At 42.3% G+C, this 23,352-nt stretch overlaps 1 protein-coding gene across 1 annotated transcript in view; it reads left to right on the top strand.

The window, feature by feature from the left end:
• The window catches only part of MCUR1 (mitochondrial calcium uniporter regulator 1), a 101,287-nt gene extending 92,071 nt beyond the window's left edge, over positions 1–9,216 (top strand). The window contains exon 9 of the mRNA XM_029590685.1: positions 4,751–9,216. Within this exon, the coding sequence (XP_029446545.1) occupies positions 4,751–4,806 (56 nt within the window). The 3' untranslated portion in view covers positions 4,807–9,216. The remainder of the gene's footprint in view (positions 1–4,750) is intronic.
• The last annotated feature ends 14,136 nt before the right edge of the window (positions 9,217–23,352 follow it).

Genomic DNA, 23,352 nt, shown 5'->3' with positions numbered 1-23,352 from the left:
GTCTGATTATTGCAATCAACCATTTAGTGTTTGTAGTAATTCCCACTGTCTAATTGTTCCAGTAAGCTCATAATAAACCCTTTATTACTTTCACCTGGCACCAAGGTGTTTTATCTCGGTATGTGTGTGAGAGAGAGGAATACTTAAGGTAAGCCTTCACGATTTAAACCCAGACACCTGCTGATCCTCAAGCACTTCAAAATCTCTCTAAATTCATTGTGGGCCTTTAGGCCCAAAAAATGTTTCCTCACCCCTCTAAAATTGATATAATGTAAACCCCACAGCTTGATGCCACCCACCTACACATACAGATGCCAAGTCCCCAACCTCAAATAGCAACCAGGAGTTTGGAACTTGTATCAGACTCCCACTGCAATTATCTTTGCTTTGATGCCAACGCTGGTCACGGAAGCTACCAGTTTTTGCTTTGAGAGTAATGCTGATATGGTATTCAACCAGCATTTCTGTGAGAGCAACGCTGAACACACTGGGAGCTGAATACAAGTTTTGAGCTCTTGGTTGCCATTCAGTGTTTTGGGAAGGTATGGGTGGCTTAGGGTGGACTTGGCTGGGGAGGGAGGGCATCAAGCTGTGGGATTTAGGTCAGTTTTTACTTTTGAGGGGGAGGAAGTCCTTTTGGGCCTAAAGGCCTGCAAAATGTTTCATACAAGCAGGGGGACTTGCATATCAGCCAGCAGCACCTGCATAATTTCCACCGGAGTGAGGGGATGGGGATCTGGCCCGCAAGGCGTGTGTAATAGCTTTTTAAAAAGAAAAAACTCTTAATCGCTGTTTAACTAACTATTATTCTTTCAATATTGCCAGTTATCCGGGAACAATTCTCAGATAAATTTTCCATCTAGCTGGTGATATTCACACTTGGCCAGTTAGGTTTCAAAGCTTTCCAGTTAGATTTACCCAGATAACTTTCATTCGGGCATATTCAGTGACATATCCAGAATAATTTATCTGGCTAACTTTAGCCAAATAAGTTATCTACTTGATAAGTATGTGCAGAGAGATTTCTTTGTGTACAAAGGGATCAATATTCACCCACTATTTGGCTGATCAAGTTAATTGGATAAACACATCCAGCTAACTTAGCTGGAATATTCAGTGGTGTGGTTGTGCTGCTGAAAACTCCTGGCTATCTAATTGATAGCCAGATAAGTTGGGGTTTTTTTTTTTGGGGGGGGGGGGGTTTATCCAGCTAACTTTAGACCTGCTGAATAACAGGTATAACTTATTTAGAAAAGGCTGAATATCTCACCTATCTAAGTACCTCCACTTTAGATATTAAACTGCTAAGTGGCACCGAATGTTGTCACACTGAGCTTCTCTTTGTGCACACTTTATTTATTTATTAGCATGCTTTTTTAAATGCCTGATGCATTAATTTAACATAGTTTCATAGTTTATACATCAGGAATTATCTTTTTTTTTTAGTGCATAAGTAAAGAAAATGCTGAAATTTCAGCATAGGTGTTTTCTTTTACATTGGGTGTTTTTGGGTTTGTTTTTTTTTTTACCAATGTGTGACACTAAGTAAATATGTTCTTAAGCTAAAGAGGAAATAACCAGTCTTTAAAAGATTGTTTCCAAGAAGGGTGTAACCAGTAGGTTTATTTGGGTAATCTTCAAAGACTGTGCAATCCCCCAACACTGCCATGTTTCACTGATGGGACTGCGTTAGGAGGGATGCAATATAGGATCTATATAGAAAACATCCATTATAAGAAGAGTGACCGGAAGAAAGATAGTTGAACATACCAATATGCTGAGTTTACAATAAAGCTTGTGAAAGATGCTTCAAAACTGGAATTTCTGTAAATTTATACAAAATTGAAAATCAACAAATATAAAACACAAAATGTCAAAGAAGTATATATCCTGCACAACGTGAATTAACCAAAGTACTAACCCCATGTATGAAAAACTGACCTGATATAAGCTTTGTTTTAGGATACACAGGAATCAACAGAATTTAGACCAAGTCGTTCATTAGCGCCAGTGTGTTTAGTATCTGAAAGGAATACAAGAGACTGAGGTGTAGCAAGTTAATGACAGAAAATTCAAGAAGTACAGAGCAGGAAATGCAAAACACAACCTACCAAAATAATGTAGGGAGTACAGAAGGCACAGCAGTGCCAGTGTAAAACCATGAATAAAGGTGGATCTATGTCTTAAATTCCCTGTCCCCATTTGGTCTCGAGTGGCTTTCTTTTCTTTAAAATTTAACTCATTCTCTGGTATGACAAATCATGTTCCCCATTGGCTCAATTCCTTACTATCTCTATTGGTTGGTTCCAATCATGTGATTGTCCCTGTTTGGTTGTAGGCTTTGGTGCTTTTTTCGTGTTTAAATCCTTTACAGTATCTTGCTGAAAGTGCTCAGTGATGCTATGCCTCCTAAACCTGTAATGATATCTTGGTATACAGTTTTTCATGTTTCATTTCTCTCCATTGTTTTTAGGTTTTGCACATTCTGTGAGTTTATGTATTCTTTTAAGATAAGAAATTTGTGGCGCTAATGTACTTCTCAACCCTTTAGTCTAGTTCCTGCTGATTCTTGAGTTTCCCAAATGGAGCTTGTATTTAAGTTAGTTTTCAACATATGTTTTTATCTGTATGCAGTGCAGTCCATGTAGGATAGCAAGTGTTCCCTTCCTAAAATGTAGCTGTCATTTTTATTCTCCTGGTATGGCATTTCATGTTTATTAGCTCAATTCTTTATTATCCCCATTGGCCTGTCTAAGTCATATGTTTGCTTCTGGTTGGGAGTTTTGGTGCTTTTTCATGATTTAAATCTTATTGTATTTCGCTGTAAGCGCTCAGGTTTTATACTGGTGCCACTGCTGCGCCTTCTGCACTCCTCCTTACATCTTGGTAGGCAATGTTTTTTTCCATTTCCCGCTCTGTATTTCATAAATGTTCTGTTAGTTTGCTACACTTCTGAGAATCTCTTGCATCTCTTAGATACTGAACACATGCTAATAAATAACTTAGTCTAATTTCTGTTGATTCCTGTTTACCTTAAAACAAAGCTTGTATCAAGTCAGTTTTTCACATATGGGGTTAGTACTGCGGTTCATTCACATGTTGTGCAGTATAGGCTGGATTTTATAAAATTGCACGAGTGCGTACTTTTGTTCGCGCACCAGGCACGAACAAAAGTACGCTGGATTTTATAAGATACGTGCGTATCTTATAAAATACGGGGTCGGCGCACGCAAGGGGGTGCACATTTGTGCAACCTGCGTGCGCCGAGCCCAGCGCGCGCTGCCTGTTCCCTCCGAGGCCGCTCCGAAATCGGAGCGGCCTCGGAGGGAACTTTCCTTCGTCCTCCCCCTTGTTGCATGATTTACGCCTGCTAAAAGCAGACGTAAATCTGCGCGCGCCAGCGGACTGCTGGCGTGCCATCACCCGTCCCGGGGGCTGGTCCGGAGGCCTCGACCACGCCCCCGGGCCGGTGCCACGCCCCCGGACACACCCCTTTTACAAAGCCCGGGACTTATGCACGTCCCGGGGCTCTGCGCGCGCCGGCGGCCTATGCAAAATAGGTGCGCGTAAATCCGGCTGGATTTACGCGCGCAGGGCATTTAAAATCCGCCCCTATATGCATATCACTCTGTTTTGTATTTTATATTTTTCAATTTTGCATAAATTCACAAGCTTGTTTTGAAGCACCTATGACAAACCTTATTGTAAACTCAATATATTGGTATGTTTAACTACCTCCTCTGTAGATTTCTTCTTTTCGTGGTTTTTTTATCATTGTTCTTATAATTTTTCTATACAGATCCTATTGTGTGTCCCTCCCGATGCAGTCCTATCTTCGAAACATGGTCATGTTGGGGGACTGTACAATCTATAACTTTTGCCCAAATCAACTGGCTACACCCTTTTTGGAGATTGAATCTTTTAAAGATTGGTTATTTCTTCTTTGGCTTAAGTTATTTAGTGTAACACAATCCTTTATTTGTTCTGATGCTTCATATTACTTTGTTTTTCATGGTCATATTACTCCATGTTTGCATTTATTACATTGGTGCCATTTTGACTTTAAATCAGTCATTTAATCTCTGTACCCAAACAGCTTTGCTTAAAGAGCATCTCAACCAATCAGGACTTGTGATTCAAGATTTAAGCAACCTGAAATCTGTCGCTGAAATAAATTAACAGCTTTTTTTTTGTGTGTGCGCTGATATCCCTGTATTATAAAAACCAAGAAAATGTTATTGAGAGTAAAATTATGCAGAAACTGCAAACAGATGAGACCTTTTGGTCTGTTTGCTGTTTGAATGATTTAAGACCTTTCTGAAACTGACTTTTGAAAAAGTCTATTAACTCTATTTTTAAATATTCACTGGATCAGTATGTGCCCTCAAATTTTGAAGCACTTGTTGAAAACTCTCAGCTCTGCAGAATTCTGCACAAAATACTGTGCATGGATAAAATTGAATTATCCCCTGAGCCAGCTTTGTAGTTTTTTGGTTTTGGTTTTTTTTTTTCAAGCATGAGAAAGTACCATAGTTGAAATATCTCCAACTAGTCAACCAATTATATGACTCATAAATTTTCTACAGAATTGAGAACTCTAGTGCATTTGGACTGTTTTAGGAGCATTTCTGGAGAAGGGGAGGACCTCCAACCATAAGTTAACCTTCTTCACCAACATGAACAGCAATCAGTTTGAGTACACATAGAACAAGTTTGTAATAGCTTTTTTTTTTTTTGTCCCCCTTTCTAGGTTCTGTGTTTACATGCCTTACGATAGCACTGGGATTTTACCGTCTCTGGATATAATAAAGCATCAACCCAAAGTGACTTGTGTTGCCTTATGAAACTTTTGGCGTATTTTTGTGTTGCCTGGGAAAATTGTCACAGCTTTCATTTGAGAAGTGTGTATATATATATATATATATATATATATATATGTATGTCACAAAGTGCATCATATGCTGCCTTTTTGTTTTCTGTTGACCTAAGCACATTTCCATGTAGTTTTGTGGTGTTTGAGGTATAAGAAGCATTTGTGACCTGTTTTGCAGAGCTTATGGCTTGCTATTTTTGTTATTCCAAAACACTACTTATAATTTTTGGTGCTTTGATCATGTTTTTTACATTTCCGTCCAGCAGGGCAGTTCTGCTCTGTGAAAATCAGTGACTCAAATGTACTTCCGTTTCTATTTTTTGCTTTCAATGGCATATAAAGATCTGGAAAAGCCATTCTTTATGCCAGAGCTCTACAGACTGTAATGACACATGCTTGTAGTTGAGTACTTTGCCTTTTACATTATGGTAAATTGTACCTGCTGTACACTAAAGTCTTGACAGACAAAAATCTTGAGCCACACTAACAGTCATTCTTAGTGATGTAAAGCTCGCTATATCATTTCAGAAGTCTGTGAGGCTTGAGGTTGTTCATAAAGACCACCATGACTGTGAAAGCATCTGTCCTGGTTAGATGGAGATGAGGAGCAAAAAGGCACAAGGCATGAAAATAGTCATGACAAAAACTTGAGTAAATATGTATTTAAACTGATCCATTGCTCTCAGTCTACAGAACATAAGGGTGCAGAGACCATTCCAGTAGTTGTACCTGCTACTTATGTTAGTGCAGCATTGATTTGGGGCTTCATTTTGGGTGGTTGTCAGGGCACATGGTCTGTTACCTTGGTCCCAGGAGGTTTCTTTGAATTTTTGGTCTGTCAAGAAATTGGGAGTGTGGCTAAGGAGAAAAATGGGATTGATTGTATCAAAAAAAATACAAAGTCTTAGGCCCATTGCCACTGAGAGACCCTGTGACAGTGGATATAATGGCTGAAGCAGGGCTGATTGAATAAGGGATATATGAGACTCTCTAGTAATGAGTAAGAGAAAGATACTATTAAAAAAAACGTTTTGACTTGAAACCATTTCTCAGATATAAAATGCCACTCAGCATGATGTATTTAAGCAAGAGAGCTTTTGTAATTGTAGACCCGCTTTCCAATTTTAGTGCAAAGTGGTTTGCAGTATTTTTCAGGTGCAAGAAGTCCCTTCCCCAGAGAGATTAGTGTATGAGGGTGCCTGAGGCAGTGGTCTATAGTGACTTGCCCAAGGTCAGAAGGGATGTCCGTGGGAGGAAATAAAATCATTTGAGCTTGACAATTATCTTAAAGTTAAAGTAGAAATATCATGAAATTGTTAAAATGCATTGCTAATATATAAAATATGCACACCTAAGAATCTTAAACTAAATATAGACTTGTGTACTTAATAATCCAGGTTGTCCTTTCTGTATACTAACTGGGGGGGAAGAGGTGGAGTAGATGTTTAATGAATTGCTATATCTTTTGGGTAAATGGTAAAGCTTTACCCTCTTTTGAGACTGCTGTGGTTATGATCAGTTCCTTTGGCTTTAGGCATTTTTTTTTAAACTTGATATCATTTATCAGTATCCTTATAATTGCTTAGTCTTTTAAAACTAAAATGAGTGTAAAGTAGCAGGAAAAAAGAGCCAGTAAGTTGAGTTCATGTATACAGAAGCCATGGCAAAAAATGTATAGGTTAATTATACAGAGCCAAAACAGCTCAATCAATCAATCCCAAAAGTATTTTGGGATTGATTGAGCTGCAGTAGTCTGAATGTTATAGACACAGCTTAACTCAGAGGTTCTCAATTACAGTTGCAAATATTACAAATCTCAGAAATGTATTCATTGTGGATATCCAGAAAACCTGATTGACTGGGTGTGTTCTGAGTTTTAGTGCCCACCTGTTTTGGGGGGACAAGAGTAACTTGTCATGAGAAAACTGCTACTCTTCAATTCAGTATGACCTCCAGAGCTATGGTGTTATATTCCTGTTGGGAGTCCCTCTTAACTTACAGGGTTATTTATCAAATTGCGTTGGGGCCTTATCACGTGCTTCTGTGGCGCTCACGTATAAGCTATTTATGCTACTTTAAAAGGGGGCACTAGTAACTCGGGGTGAGGGTAGGTTTTGGGGGGCGGTTTTACATGCACAGTCATAGTACGAAATCACAGTTGCCATCAGTGAAGATTTACGGTCATTTGGAGTGAAGAAAGGTAAAAAGAACTTGATTGCAGCTAGGTAGAGAGTACATTTTAAAATTCTACTCTTACCTTTCATCACTCCAAATAACACACAACCTTCACTGATGGCAACCATGCTGTTTGTACTTATGACTGTGCATGTAAAACAGCCCCCCAAAACCTACCCCACACCTCACCCCAAGTTTCTAGTGCCCCCTCTTAAAGTGGTATAAATAGCTTATACATGAGCACCACAGAGGCAGTCTCTCGCTCTGTGTTGCAGGAAAAAAAATTAGCCTAACCAAGCCCCCTCCTTTTTCTTTTTTTTTTTTTTAATCGTGGGCATTATTTCCAGCAATTTGATAAATCTAGGTTTGTTTGGTAGGAAAAGGTGGAAGCTATGAACCCCGATGCATTTTCTGATGACAGAGTCTAAGCTAATAGGGGAATTTGAACCTTTACAAAACAGTCAAAATGTAATACCTTTCATATTTCTCTATTGCCCCTCCCTGAAACCCAACCATGGTAATATAATACTGATTCAGTGTGCTCCCATCATGTGCACAGCAAATTAGCACTATCTTATTTAATTGTATGTATATATCCTGGTAAAGTATTTGAGGTTTTTCTATTTTAATAATAAAAGAATTATGCAGCTAAGCAAGGTAACTTCAGAAATATCACAAAAGTAATATTTATTCTGAAAGGGTCATTCATGTAATCCGCTTTGAAGTGCTGAAAAGTGGACTATAAAAATCAGATAAGTACATAACCTAAATTACTGGTTCCATAATGTGACACACAGGATTTTGGCTGTCCAGTATCTTATTGTAAAATAAAAAGTGGCTGGAAGCTTGGATTTCTTTTCAGGTGTTCAGCATTTCACTGCAAAGAAACCATTGAAAAATAAAAGTATACGAGGGGAATATTTCCACGGGATTATGGAGAACATGCTATGCACTATTATAAAAGGTAGTGTATAAAGTATTGCCATGCTTGAGCATTTTCACATGTGAAAAGTGCTTTGTGTGAAAATTTGAGTGGTAGTAGCATTCAAATAAATGTGACATTTCTAAGCAGAAGATGATGGTAATTGATATCATATCAATATTGTCCACCTTATTGATGGGGTAACCTAGCCTGGCCTGCTAAATCCAAGGGCATTTTCCAGGGCTGTAGTGCATTGACAGTATTCATATAGGTTATGCTACCTCTGCAGGGGGAAGGGGAAAACTGCACACTACCTGTCAAAATATCTGTATAGAAAGCTCCATATGTCTAGTAATGCTATAGAAACTAAGAAAATTATTTTTAAGTAATTTCTGTTAATCACCAACATTCTTTTTATCATATTACCTTTATTCCTGAGGAAGTTTTTATTTTTAAAAGCAGCTTCAATTTACCAGCTTTCACTCTCAAGCTAAATAAACAAGGACACTGTTATACCATTCTTCATCAGAATCTCATGAAGGTGAAGCACCAACCCATGCAAAGTATGAGGATAGCATGTCTAGTGGATTTAAGGAAGGAGATTTTTAAAAACTGGATTTGAAGATAAGTGCATGCCTTTTTTTTAAAAAAGAAAATGTAGGAAATTTGGATAAAAACCTGATGCTTTGTGGGTATAAATGATTTAAAAATTATGCTGAATTCACTATATTCTGAAAATTGATTTATATTGCTCATATGAATAGTTCATATTTATAAATAAAGATTATTAAAAAGGAGGCTTTGTAAGAAGACAGACCACCTAATAGTATTAGTAGAATGGTTTAAAAGGTGTGAAATGGCAGAAATGCTAAGTGCTGTGCACAAAAATCTGTTCCATAGTGTTATGCATCATTTTTTAGTTCACATTAAAATAAAAATTAACTATTATAAAATAAAGTGTTTATGAAAAGTTGAGATTTGTAGATACTTTATACCATACTATACTTCTGGGATGATGTGGGCTAGTCTTATATAATTTGTGTGTTAGCATATGAAATGAGACCAAAACTTCGAGAGAGTATTGGAGAACATTTTTATTTTGGTTCTTACAATAACAAAGTATAGATAAGATATTAAATCACATACTGTAGAGCATTCAAAAGATCATGCTATCTTCATTATGGTAATTATAGCTGTCAGTCATTTGCTTTGTGCTGGTGGCCAACAGTTAAAAAAAAAAAAAAAAGTCCTTTATTCATTTCTTTGTATACTGAAATTGAACAGCATTGCATATCTCTTGTATCCTGCTGTTTTATACTTGCTCTTGTTACAATAAAAAAAACCTGCCTATTACCAATTTTCTGATTTCCCCTTACAATCCTACATCTGTATCTCTTTGTAGGCTAAGAGAAAATAGGGGAAACCACTACTTATGTAGACCAGTGGTTCCCAAACCGGTCCTGGAGGACCCCCAGCCAGTGAGGTTTTCAAGATATCCACAGTGAATATGCAGGAGATAAATTTGCATGCACTGCTTCCATAGCTTGCAGATTTTATCTCGTGCATATTCATTGTGGATATCCTGAAAGCCTGAGTGGCTGGGGATCCTCTAGGATAGGTTTGGGAACCAAGTATTATTGCTGCTTTAAAGTGAAGTTAAGATTTCTAATGTTTATAATGGCTTTGCTATTTATCAAACCTTTATTTTCTAGTCTATACACTACTGTACCCAGTTGTACAGTGAGGTTATTGGACTATGTCCTAGTTCATGCTGGAAGACTGAATGAAATTGAGTGCTTTAAACTAATATGCTGCTCATTCAGTCTCTTGTTTTCGGAATCTTCTGCTGAAGGACATCTCACTACTTTGCGGACGTTATGTAAAGAGCATTGTCAAACCTGGATATTTAGGAGGAAATTTGAAATTTTATTTTGCCTCGTACCAATATATTTTATGATGGAAAGTGGTTTGGCTATGTGAAAGGTGATGCATCAATAAATCTTGAATTATGTTTAAAAAAAAAGTTTGTGATTAATTTATTCAGTTTAATATATTTATAATTTAACACAATTTTGTGGAAAACTTTATGCAAGTCATTCAGAAAAACATTTATGGGCTGCTGATACCGTGCCATATGTATGCAATGTGGAGGATTCTGGCTTTGGTTCCTGGATCAGGCCATCTGTTTCCTAGGCCAGCTGGGCTGGGGATTCTACAAAGGCAGTGTTCATAGTCCCTGTGGGTAGGGGAGTCCTAGTCATTATGCAAAGGCAACACCTAGTGGTTGAACTTCGTCCATGTTATCTGGATTTTAGAAGGAACTGCAGTTTGTGATCTTGGCCCAGACTGTTGCTGCAATGGCTGGACTAAGTTGGGGGATACAAAATAAGGAAAGGGGGTGGGAAGGTTGTTGTGAATAAAAGCTAAAGGTGTTATAGCCCAACTGAGTTTGATTTCAGTTGAGCTGTAAATGAAAAGGGGTGGAAGGAAACTTCTAGTCCTTTTTTTTTTTTTTTTTTTGTTACAGGAAATAAAAATGACTGATTTAGAATTTTAAGGATTTGTTTTACTCCTGTTTTGCACCTACCTAATTTATAAATGTTTGTTTCTGGGCATATGATATGCTGTATATGAAATTTTCTCTGAAGATGAGCAGTTCATTCTCAGATACATACATGGATGACTTCTGACTACAAAACACCTTTCTAGAGCTTTCTAGGAAAAATTCAAAGGGCTTTCTGAGCAAATGTGATAGTACCTATGGCCATGCATTGTACCTCAGTTCACTATTTTCTGGCAATACAAATGGAGACCTTTTTTGCCATTTAACTTTTGCTGTAGTTTTTGCTCTTTGGGCTTATCGGAGCCGCTTTTTAGCTCGCTTTCCATAATGTGCTTTACTTTTGTCGTCTTAATTCTCCCAGGACAAGCAAGATGAAAGTCCTCACATATGGATGACATCCTCAGATGGAGCCCTGTCACGGAACACTTTTGTCAAAGTTTCCAGAACTTTGAGTGGCCACTGAGCATGCCCAGCATGCCGCTAACCCTGCAGCCACCAGGGGTCCCCCTTTAGTATTTATTTCCGCGCAGCAGTTGCCTCGCGGTTTAGGAGCTCTGTGAGAAATTTCTCACGACTTTCCTCATGGAACTATTTGAAGTTTATCTTCTTAAAAAATCCCTCATCGGGGTCCCCCATCGTGCTCAGTTTCCTCCGTCCATTTTTTCCGGTACTTGCGGTCTGTTCTCGGTAGCTTACCACTTCGGTGCCCGGTCACCAACTGCGTGCCCGCCAAATTTTAACTTGGCGACTAGGTTTAGGAAATGCCAGAGGACCATGTCCATAACAGACCCGCATGAAGTCTGTGTTTTGTGCTTAGGCCCCTCGCACGATGTTCGTCGATGCCCTAGTTGTGCACAAATGACCCCCAAAGGCCATCGTGCTCACCTGGACAAAATGGAGCAGTTGTTTGTTTCAAAACATACTGCTCCATCGCCAGTTCAAGCGCCATTGACCATGGAGGATCCATTGACCTCTGAGACAATATGCCAGGAGCACCGAGGACAGGGTGACTGTCCGTCACCGACTTCATTGAGGACATCGGTGTCATCGTCCTCGGTGCTGGGGAAAGACCGGACTGAGCACAGAGGGAAACCGGTACCAACGGGCATCCCCGAACGGTGCTGGCACCGATACCACAGCGGCATAGACTTCCATCGAGCCGCTTGCGAAGAGGAGCCCCCATACTCCTCTGGACCCGGGACCCCTAGGCATTCCCCACCGATACCTGTGCTGGGCACCAGGCCCATGGAGGCTCCGGTGACGCCTAGCCTGCCTCCTACCCCAATCGCCTTCCCACTCATGCTGGCTTCCCGAGAGGAATTGGACCGCATGGTCCAAGAAGGCAGTGCTGAAAGCCTTTAGAGGCTTCTAGTCGCAGCCGGCGCCAGCCCCCATACCGGCTCCGGAACCAGCTTCCTCTATGATGGCATCGCTCCTCGAGCGCCTCGATATGCTCATTGGTACCTTATCGACTCCTCTGCCACTGGACACGGCATCGAGTTATCCATCGAGGCCTTCGCAGGTCCCGATTCCAGTACCGGGTTCCTCGGAGGAGGAAGGATCAATTCCAGGCCACATCCCTCCACGAGAACATTCTATGCTGGAGCCCATACCAGAGCCATCGGGGCTACCGGTACCCAAGCGCACCTCATCTACCCCGATGCCCTCTATGCCTTCCCGCCCTCAGTTTTGGCATGCTTCCTCCATCGGGAGCTCCACCAGGAGAAGGAGAAAGTCCCTATATCCCTATAATCCATGGGACGATGCATCCTCAAGTGATTCATCACAAACATCCGAGAACCTGCTCTCCACCAGAGGAAAGGCGAAGACCTCTCCTTTGCCAGTTTTGTCAAAGAGATGTCTCAGACTATACCTTTTACACTGATCACGGAGGAAGATGCTCACCATAAAATGTTGGAGGTCTTACAATTTGTAGATGCTCCAAAAGAAATAATGGCAATACCGGTACATGAAGTTCTTTTGGATCTCAATCACCGCCTGTGGGAACATCCAGGTATGGTACCCCCAGTCATACCTACCTGGTTCAACAAGCCCCAGGTTTTCAAAAGAGTCAGCTGCCCCACCACTCTGTAGTTATGGAATCAACTCAGAAAAAGGCTAAATGATCGTGTCCAGATTCCTCTGCTCCTCCCATTAAGGAACAGAAAGCATTGAATGCGTTGAGACGAAGAATTTTCCAAGGATCCATGTTGATATTGCGAATTGCAGCATATCAACTATACATGACTCAATATAATAGAAATCTCTGGAAGGAGACTGCGGAGACATTACCACAGCAGCAACAAGAAACCTTGTCTTCCATCCTACAAAAAGGAATGGAAGCAGGTAAACATGAAGTCAGAGCTGTCTACGATTCTTTTGAAACGGCATCCAGAATCTCGGCAGCGGGCATCAGTGCTAGATGCTGGGCCTGCTGGCCTCAGACCTATGCCTGGAAGTGCAGGACAAACTGGCAAATCTACCCTGTAATGGTGACAACCTGTTCGGGAATAAGATCCAGGATGCAGTAGCCCAGTTAAAGGACCATCATGAGACCCTGCGCCAGTTGTCAACTGTCTCCCCAGATGTTCCCTCCATAGCCCGCAGGGCCATGCGTAGAGAACCCAAGAAACAATTCTACAGGCCACGCAGATATTACCATCCTGCGTCCCATGCACAGCCAGCTTGGGTACCTCAGAGGGGACATGTGCACAAAACTAGAACATCTAGACCACAGCCAGCTCCACAAGCTGGATTTTGACTCTCTTCCAGAGAACAGCAGCCATATTCCAGTGGGGGGCCGCCTTTGCCACTTTGCAACAAATTGGCATCCAGTCACCACGGACCAGTGGGTACTGTCCATCGTAACCCACGGTTACAGACTAAATTTTTCAAAAATACCCCCGGCCTTCCCACCCATTCCATCCTGGAGCTGGGACGACCACACAGGAAAACTCGAGTCAGAGCTCTCAACCCTTCTGTTGGTCAGAGCCGTGGAACCGGTTCCACCAAATCAGTAGCGAAAAGGGTTCTACTCCAGATATTTCCTAATTCCAAAAAAGACCGGCGGCCTCCTGCCCATTCTGGACCTCTGTGCCTTGAATACATTTCTTTGCCAGGAACGGTTCAGGATGGTATCCCTGGGCACATACTTCCTATACTTCAACAAGGGGATTGGCTCTGCTCTCTGGACCTGCAAGACGCATACGCCCATATTGCAAAATCCCCGCCTCATCGCAAATATCTGCGATTTATGGTGGGCCGCAGTCACTATCAATACAAAGTACTATCATTCGGCCTAGCCTCGGCGCCTAGAGTCTTTACAAAGTGCCTGGCAGTCGTGGCTGCGCAGTTACACAGCAGTCGTACACTTTTTTCCATACCTGGATGACTGGCTCATAAAAGGCCAGTCAAAACAAGGAGCCCTCAACTCTCTCGGTCTCACCATAAGGCTTCTAAACTCATTGGGATTTCTAATAATAATTTATAGGAGCAGACCTAGACACGACACTATCCAGAGCATTCTTACCCAACAACCGTGCTACTACGCTGTCCAACCTTGCCGGCTTTATTTGCCATCGAAAAAGAGCTTCAGCTGGTAAGCTACTCAGGTTGCTCGGCCACATGGCATCAACAGTCCATGTCACCCCTATGGCACGCCTGGCCATGGTGACCCAATGGACTCTGAAATCCCAGTGGTGACAAGCTACTCAGCCGCTGTCGTCCCTGGTACACATAACCAGCCAGCTTCGTATGTCCCTTGCCTGGTGGACACACAAAGCCAACTTACAAGTGGGTCTTCCTTTCCAGCAACCGGCTCCTCAGGTGACCTTAACTACGGACGCCTCAACCTAGGTTCAGGAACCCACGTCCAAGGCCTTCAAACTCAAGGGACTTGGACAACAGCCGAAGTGACCCATCAAATCAACTTTCTGGAGCTTTGAGCAATGTGGTACGCCCTTTATGCATTTCAGGGTTGCCTCTCTAACAGAAGTTGTCCTGATTCAAACAGACAAACGGGGGCACGGGCTCTTATCTGCTTTGCCAGGAGGTGGCACAGATTTGGGCCTGGGCCCTGTCGCATTCCATTCTTCTGGGAGCCACTTATCTAGCGGGCCCACAGAATGCACTGGTGTGGACCGCCTCAGCCGGCGTTTCCAGGCCCACAAATGGTCTCTAGATCCCTCGGTTGCTAGCAGAATCTTCCATTAGTGGGGTCATCCAACCATAGACCTCTTTGCGTCCAGTCAGAACCACAAAGTGGAAAGCTTCTCCCTGCACAGGAACCGGCATGTACCAGCCAGAGATGCTTTCGCCTGTCCCTGGAACAAAGGTCTGCTTTATGCATATCCTTCGATTCCGCTAATAAACAAGACTCTCGTGAAGCTACAACAGGACCGGAGTTTAATGATTCTCATAGCCCCATATTGGCCGCGCCAAATTTGGTTTCCCATACTGCAACCTTTCTGTCCAGGACCGCATTCGCCTGGGCACGTTGCCCAAACTCATAGCACAGAATCACGGCACGTTGCACCACCTGGACTTCCAGGCCCTCTCTGACGGCCTGGATGTTGAAAGGCTGATACGTCACTTGAAAGGTTGAGTGGTTGTAGTGTCTCAAGTCCTAGTAGCTTCATGGAAGCCTTCCACGCAGAAATCCTACCGCTCTAAATGGAAGAGATTTACGTTGTGGTGCACACAAAAGAGCTTCGATCCCTTTCCTTGCCCCACATTGAGTCTGTTAGATTATCTCTGGCACCTCTTGGAATCTGGTCTCCAGCCATCATCTATCCAAGTGCACCTTAGTGCCATCTCTGCTTACCATCAAGGAATAGAGGATGCCCCGATAACGGCTCAACCCCTGGTGAGTGGCTTCATGAGAAGCTTAGTACAGCTTAAGCTTCCTCTATGGCCAGCGATCATGGAATGGGACCTCAATGTGGTACTTGCACGGCTCATGTACACTCCTTTTGAGCCCTTGCACTCCTGCAAACTCAGATCCCTTACATGGAAAGTTCTTTTCCTAGTAGTCATCATGTCTGCTCGCAGAGTGAGTGAGTTACAGGCCCTTGTGACCTACACAAGGTTCCTTCATGATGGGGTGGTTCTCCGCACTCACCCTAAATTTCTTCCTAAAGTGGTAACAGATTTCCATTTAAATCGGTCCATAGTCTTGCCACTTTCTTTCCAAGACCTCACGCTCATGCAGGTAAGCGAACTCTCCACACCTTGGACTGTAAGCGTGTTCTTGCATTTTACTTAGACCGCACTACAGTCCATAGGAAGTCCACCCAACTCTTTGTATCTTTTGATAAGAACAAACTTGGGAATGCGGTGGGCAAGCAAACACTGTCAAACTGGTTGGCAGACTGCATCGCATTCTGTTTCCAGCAAGCAGGCCTTCCACCGCAGAGACGACTGAAGACACACTCAGTCAGAGCAATGGCAACTTCAGTAGCACACTACCGTTCAGTACCGATTGCTGACATCTGTAGGGCTGAGACATGAAGATCTCTCCACACCTTCGCAGCTCACTACTGCCTGGACAAGGCTGGGCAACAGGATTCCGTCTTTGGCCAGTCTTTCCTAAGAAATTTGCTTCCAGTTAGGATCCCCATCCTACCTCGACCTGCTGTGAATTTCAGGCTGCCTCATCCTTGCCAACAGCACCCCAGTTGTTGAGGTGCTGCTTGGCCTCATACACATGACTCAGCCTGTAACTTGCTATTCACCTGCTTGTCCTGGGAGAAAGCAGAGTTGCTCACCTGTAATAGGTGTTCTCCCAGGATAGCAGGATGTTAGTCCTCATGAAACCACCCCGCGGAGTTGGGTTTGCTTTTGTTTTATTTTTCGCTCGTACTTTTGCTACAAATGAGAATGAAGGGGGACCCCTGGTGGCTGCAGGGTTAGTGGCATGCTGGGCATGCTCAATGTGCTACTCAAAGTTTTAAAAACTTTGACAAGTGTTCCGTGACAGGGCTCCATCTGATGATGTCACCCATATGTGAGGGCTAATGTCCTGCTGTCTTGGGAGAACACCTGTTACAGGTAAGCAACTCTATCTTTTAGCTAGTGAATTTTTTTTAACCTCTTTTTAGCAGGCCTGGTTTTCTTTGAGGCTTCTAATAGACCTTTTTTCTATCTTTCTCTTCCAAACTTTTTTCTCAACTTTGATTTTTTTTTTTGCATCGCTTTTTCTGATGGTGAAGTAAAATGCCTGTGGATTCAAGTTTTGCCTGGATGGCAGGCACGTATATTCTATTACAAGACCTGCTACAAGCCTCTGCGTGAAGATTGTTATCTATTGCAGCAGCATCTCAAGAATGTCAAGGACCATTGGGATTCACAAGGTAACTATCTCATCTTGAAGAACTTCAGAATTCTAGCTTCATTGCTTTGGTGGCAAGAACATTGAACTAAGGACATGGAGACAAGGAGTTGCCAAAGGCCGCAGCAACCTTTCAGTGCTGAAGCTTAGGAAAATCTGTGAAAATGAGATATTTAAGTACTAAAGTAAGAAACTGAAAAGAAACGTGTTGAGTGCTCATCTTAAGGAGAGGTCTATTAAGGGTAGGTCTCTAGTACATGGTTTAAGAGTGGGTTCAAGAAAGATATGATAGAAACTGAAATGTAATAAAGCATTTACATGGATGATAAATTACTAGATGTGCATCCAGTGACAGGACAGTGTTGCATCTCCAAGAATTTTTTCCTATATGCTTGTTTTTTCTTTGCTACATCTAGAAATAATCAAATCCTTCCACTAAGAAATAGTCGCATGATTGCAGATATGAAGGTGTAAAATTAAGTCTCTATCCTGAGCAACCAGGATAGAAATAGTGTTGCCCTTTTGAGATCTTGTTCAATAGATCTTTTCAAAACAGAAGTCATCCAAACTTATCCTACTTGGCCACTCCTCTGTTTCACCACTTTCTTCTGTCCTACCAAATCGATCTTACTGAAGGGAGGTATAGCATTTTGAGGAACTTAACTGAACTTTTTTTTATGTATCTTAAACATATCCAGTGGAGATACTATATGAATTTTAGGAAAGTTGATCACCATTCAACCATCTTGTAAAATTCTCCAGCTTACTACCTACCACCATTTTAATTTGGGACCAAGGATGACTGGATAGCAGATAGCTGACAGAGCTACCTAGAGTACAATCTATTTCCTGTGTTTGATGTCCTGTTGTGGATGCAAGCCTAAATATCACAATTTGGCTTGCAGATCAGCCCAACTAAAGAAGAACTGCTATCCAAATAGAATCCATAGTACCAACATCCAGCTTACCCAAGCAGGGAATAATAGGGAGACTGACATCTCCTGGGGGGATTGAAAGAATCACTCAACCCCATTATCAGTGCTGCCTCCTGCAAAACACACTTGGAGGTAAACCCTGCTGCTCCCATTTTTAGCCTTCTCATCTTCCTCCTGCAGCTCCCACAGCATTCTGTTTTCCATCCCACTCTGCTCTCACAAGCTTTGCTGTTTAAGTTCCCCCACCCAAATCTGTGCCTGCAGCCTGTGTGGCCACCAGCATGAAGCTCAAGCTGCCATTCTTCCCTCCACAGATAGCCTGAACCGGGAAAGTGCAAAAATCTGGACTGATGGGAGACATATATCCCAGAACTGGAAACCACCTGCTTCTTGTGCTACATCGGACCTGAACTTTAAGCTGGGCTTCATGAAGCTGGTGATCACTGTCTGAACAGTAGCTTTGAGGGCAGTGGGGAACAACCGTGAACTCTCCCTTTGTGCTCCTTAACCCTAGGAGGCAAGTAGTGGAGTGGAGGAGTAGCCTAGTGCCTACGAACCAGGAGACCAGGGTTCAAGTCCCTTGTGACCTTGGGCAAGTCACTTTAGCCACCATTGCCTCAGGTACAAACTTAGATTGTAAGCCCTCTGGGGATAGGGAAATACCTACCTACAGTACCTGAATGCAAACTGCTTTGAAGTGCTGAAAAAAGTGTGAAAAGTGGAATATAAAAATCTAAGTAAAAAGCAAAATAACTAGACATCTGGTTTATGTTTCAATGTTGCTTACTCATCTACCATCTTGAATCCCCCATTGTAAATTGATATTCTGTGGGCTTAAGAGGAAGCTAAGTAAATTCAGTGTATTTTTTCCACCCATCCCAAGCACATTCTTTGATTTATATACTGTTTTTTCCTCTTGTCTTAATTGAGATCTTTTTCACAAGTCAATCACGGATTTAAAATAAAACAAGGGAGTAATCCAGCTCTTGTCCCCTTATAGGTCAGTATGTGTGCACTCATAAAAAGCTCCTGACTCTTGGAACATCTGTTCGCTGGAGGTAAATGTGGCAGATCTGTAGCAGCTGAGGCAGACAAGTATTATAGAGGCATCGGTCGGGCCCACCTCCAATCTCGCAGTTCCTGTGTTGCTTAGTGAAGCAAAGTTGCTTAAGAGAGCATCACCTTGCTGTAGCAGGAAGTCCTGTAGCTCAGCCCTAGCCACTAGGTGAGGCAGTATCCTCGCACACTGAAGATGTATCCCCAGGAGCGAAGGGTTAGAATGGCCATTGTAGTTGGTGATTTGATTATTAAGAGTGCAGAGAGCTGGTTGACTGCATTGTTTGATAATTTGCCTGCCTGGTGCAAAGGTGGCAGAGACCTCGCATATCTAGAGAAGATTTTAGACCATGCTGGGGAGGAACCAGCTGTTGTGGTACTTGTGGGCAACACTGAAAGGAAGGTGTGGAAGAGAAGTTCTGGAAGCCAAATTTAGACTGTTAGAAAGCTGAAATCCAGAACCTGCAGTGTTTCATTCTCAAAAATAGTCCCATTTCCATGCACAGGACTTCAGAGGCATGCTGGGCTTTGGAGTTCGAATGTGTGGGTGAAACATTGGTTGCAGGGAAGAGGGCTTCAGATTTGTTTGAAACTGAGCAACATTATGGGGAAGGGGGGACCTATTCCAAAAGGATGGGCTCCACCTAACCAGGGTGGCACAAGGCTGCTAGCACTAACATTTAAAAAGGAGCTACAGCAGTCTTTAAACTACTTCGGGGGGTGGAGAGAGAGCTGCACTTGCTCTGGAACATGTGGTTTGCAGTGAGATCTTCAAATGATACTGGCAATATTCAGAAGTTAGAATATCCCAATAGAGAGTATGTGATAAAGGCAAAAGTAGTCCAGGTGCATTTTAAGTAAAGAATGGATAGAGATGAGGATTTCAAACTACCCATTTCAATTACTAGATAGGCCCACTCTAGAACAAACATTATGAATACAATTAGAAATCCTGCTTTAAATTGTCTGCATGCGAAAGCCAGAAGTCTCAAAAAAATAAGATTGGATGTATGGCATTGAATGAAAATGTCAGTGTCGTGGTGACATTTATAGTTAAGGATTCAGTCTCACGCCCTCAGCCCCCTTTCCACTTCCAACTCCCGAGTCACCAACAATCATGCTGCCTCTGTTCCTAATGTGGTTTGCAAGAAGAATATGAGTATAATAAGGAGAAAATGTCTGAAAACATCAGCAGAGATATCCAAATATAAAGAAGGAGTAATGCTGCACTCCACAATTCATATACACAATCCACAAGGAGTGCAAGAAGACTATAGGTCCAATAATTTCATCTTCAAAATTATTTATTTTAAACGTTCAAAGGAGCCACTCCTGTTTTTAATTCATGCACAAGTGAATGACTGCTTCAGGGTCCCCCGACACGGACCCCGTGTTTCGCCCGAAGGCTGCGTCGGGAGGGACAGTCTGTAATTTTAACAAAGGCTAAAAGAGAACAACAAAACATCAGTGTTAAAAATAATAAAAATAATAATGGACCAATTTAAGGGTACAGGAAATATGAGAAATATGCTTGTGCATTCACATTTTCAACCCAATCTTAGTAACACTTTAGGTGGTTTTTCCGGCCACCAATCTTGTGGACAATGTTCAGTGTGTCCTTTTGTTCTCTCTACCAATAATTTTGAACATCCAATTACACACACAAAATTTTTCTTAAGATTTTCTATCAGTTGTCATTCACGAGGAGTAATCTATGTGATTTTGTGCCCCTGCCCAAAATTGTATGTGGGTAAAACCACTAGACAGATACGTACTCGTATCATCGAGCACCGGTCAAACATTCGTACTGGCCGTGAAACTGCTCCCCTTGTCCCTCATTGGCAAATAGCAGGGCACTCTGAGGATGATTTAAAGTTTTTTGTAATTGATTTGCTTCATCCACCATGTCGGGGAGGAAACTTTTCCGAAATGCTTATCTGTAGAGAGCAGAAATGGATTTTCACACTCAATAGCCTGCATCCAGCAGGACTAAACAATGAGATCGAGTGGCAGCATTTTCTATAATAATATTTTCTATTCTATAATATTTTCTATAATACTCCCTATAATATACAGTATTATTTGACATTCTAATGTATTCTTAGTATCCTCTTGAATTGAATTCATCACCACTATATTCATTTAGTTGAGCGCAGGTTTGTCCTGTTCTGATTGGCTAGCTGATTCGTGTTCTGATTGGTGGTTCAAAATCGCGCCAAAACAGCTCTCTTTAAAACACTGTGTTTAGTCTAGCCGCCCGCCCTCCTTGCCGCTTTAGCTGTGTGAACCCCTCAGCTGACTTTAAGGTACGTGTCTCGGCGTCAATAGATATATCCTGTACCCTTAAATTGGTCCATTATTATTTTTATTATTTTTAACACTGATGTTTTGTTGTTCTCTTTTAGCCTTTGTTAAAATTACAGACTGTCCCTCCCGACGCAGCCTTCGGGCGAAACACGGGGTCCATGTCGGGGGACCCTGAAGCAGTCATTCACTTGTGCATGAATTAAAAACAGGAGTGGCTCCTTTGAACGTTTAAAATAATTTTGAAGATGAAATTATTGGACCTATAGTCTTCTTGCACTCCTTGTGGATTGTGTATATGAAAACATCAGCAGAAAATAATTTAATACAATACTATCTTTATTCTAAAACTACCCTCATCCTTTACTAAAAACAAAAAAAAAAAAGCAACAGCAGTTATAACCAAATATGCTTTATTCCACCATGGTCAGCAATGTAATGCGACTAGATGCAATATGGACCAGCACCAAAACCTGGGAATTGCTACTCTGCTTTCTTAAACCTGTAATTTTATTATACTGTTATCACTATTAAGGAATATTTTTTTACAAATACTTATTTTCTTGAAAACTCACCTCCCACCCCATTTATCTCTCTCCCCAGGACTCGCAAACCTTTCATCCATGTCTGCCCTCCTCCCAGCCCACCTCACACAATTTAATAATTATGCATTTATAATAGATTTTATATGAAAAAAGAACAAATTACAGTTCAGCTAAATACATCACTTGCAATATGGATATTATAGTTACATACACAGCTGTGATGCCAACCAGAAAACCCAGCATAAAAAACCAAAAAAGACACTTGGAACCTTTATGGTATTAGGCCTATTGTAATATGTATTATGTTTGGCCTTGGCCCTCAGAAAGCCACAAGTAAACTAAATTACAATCACAATATAGTAAATTTCTCATGCCAAAACACTAACTGCCAGCACTCAAGTTGTTACAATCATACTTATGAAAAGGCAACATTGCAAATATTATACCTGATCCTAAAACACCAGTACACCTCTTATTAGAAAAACAGAATAAGCCAGGCTACTATACTACACAGAAACTACACACTAGCGGAATACCTTACCTCAGTCACACATGCAGACATAGACTCTTGCCAAATAATTAATATGGGTAGCCTGGACAGTCGCTTCTGCCCACGCCCGTCCCTTTACAACCAATAAATACACTTAACACAGATTGGGAGCAACAGGCCGCAGCTTTTATTAACATCCCGGTACCCGAGCCAGTTCACCGTAACAACCAATTACCCCTTCCCTCCACCCTTCCGCCACAAGCCAGCAAGATGGGCAATCCGAGGCTATCCCAGCCTGTATGCAGTTACATCATGAACATTCCCCCCACGACTCCCGCCACCGCCAAGCAAGGGGCCGACCACTTTGACCACCACCCAAGCAAGGAGTCGTATCATCAACAACTGCACCCAGTTGTTAGGAACCACTGACCTAACACCTGTCAAGTCAGACACTTATACCCACTGCATAATTGCCCAGTTGGCTTGGGCTACCTCCACAGGTGCAGGTAAATTACCTGCAACCCCCAAAGGTGTGGCCAGGATCCCACTCAGTATAAATTCCAAGGCCTCCTGCAGCGTGTTCAAAAACATATCCAAACCCATGAAGGATAAATGGACCCCGTTCCCCCTAAAGAACCCTGCCTCCAGGCCCCAAATCCAGTCATGGCGGATATGAAAACGCCCCACACCCGCCAACCAAGAGCCAATCTGCTGGTTTGCCTTGGCCCGACAATGGCGCCAGACCTTATTCGCGAGCAAAGCAGGCCTTGGAATAATGTCCGACCAGCAAAGAACAGCATTTGGGAACAAGTAGGAGACCATCGCCAGGTCCTTACGCACCATGCCAATGAACCTGCAACCCGACATTTTACCCCAGTCGTTCCCTCCCAGGTGAATGATTAAGATATTTGGCGGGGTGAGACTCCTCTTGTAGACAAGGCAGCAACTCCGTCTAGCGCATTCCCCGTCGCCCAACCAGCAAATATTCATCCCCCTTCCCTCCAAGTGTGACCCGTATGGGCGCCCACAAGCGTGGGAATGTGCCCAGGCAATGTAAGAAGGTCCCACAATCCACACTACCGACCCCCGTTGTGCTGCACCTGCAAAGAGAAAGGGATTAATATCTTGGATGACTTAATTATTACCAGGCCGCATATACCC

The sequence above is a fragment of the Rhinatrema bivittatum genome, chromosome 2, assembly GCF_901001135.1.
Source record: "Rhinatrema bivittatum chromosome 2, aRhiBiv1.1, whole genome shotgun sequence".
NCBI lineage: Eukaryota > Metazoa > Chordata > Amphibia > Gymnophiona > Rhinatrematidae > Rhinatrema > Rhinatrema bivittatum.
This window is presented reverse-complemented; position numbering and strand designations above follow the sequence as displayed.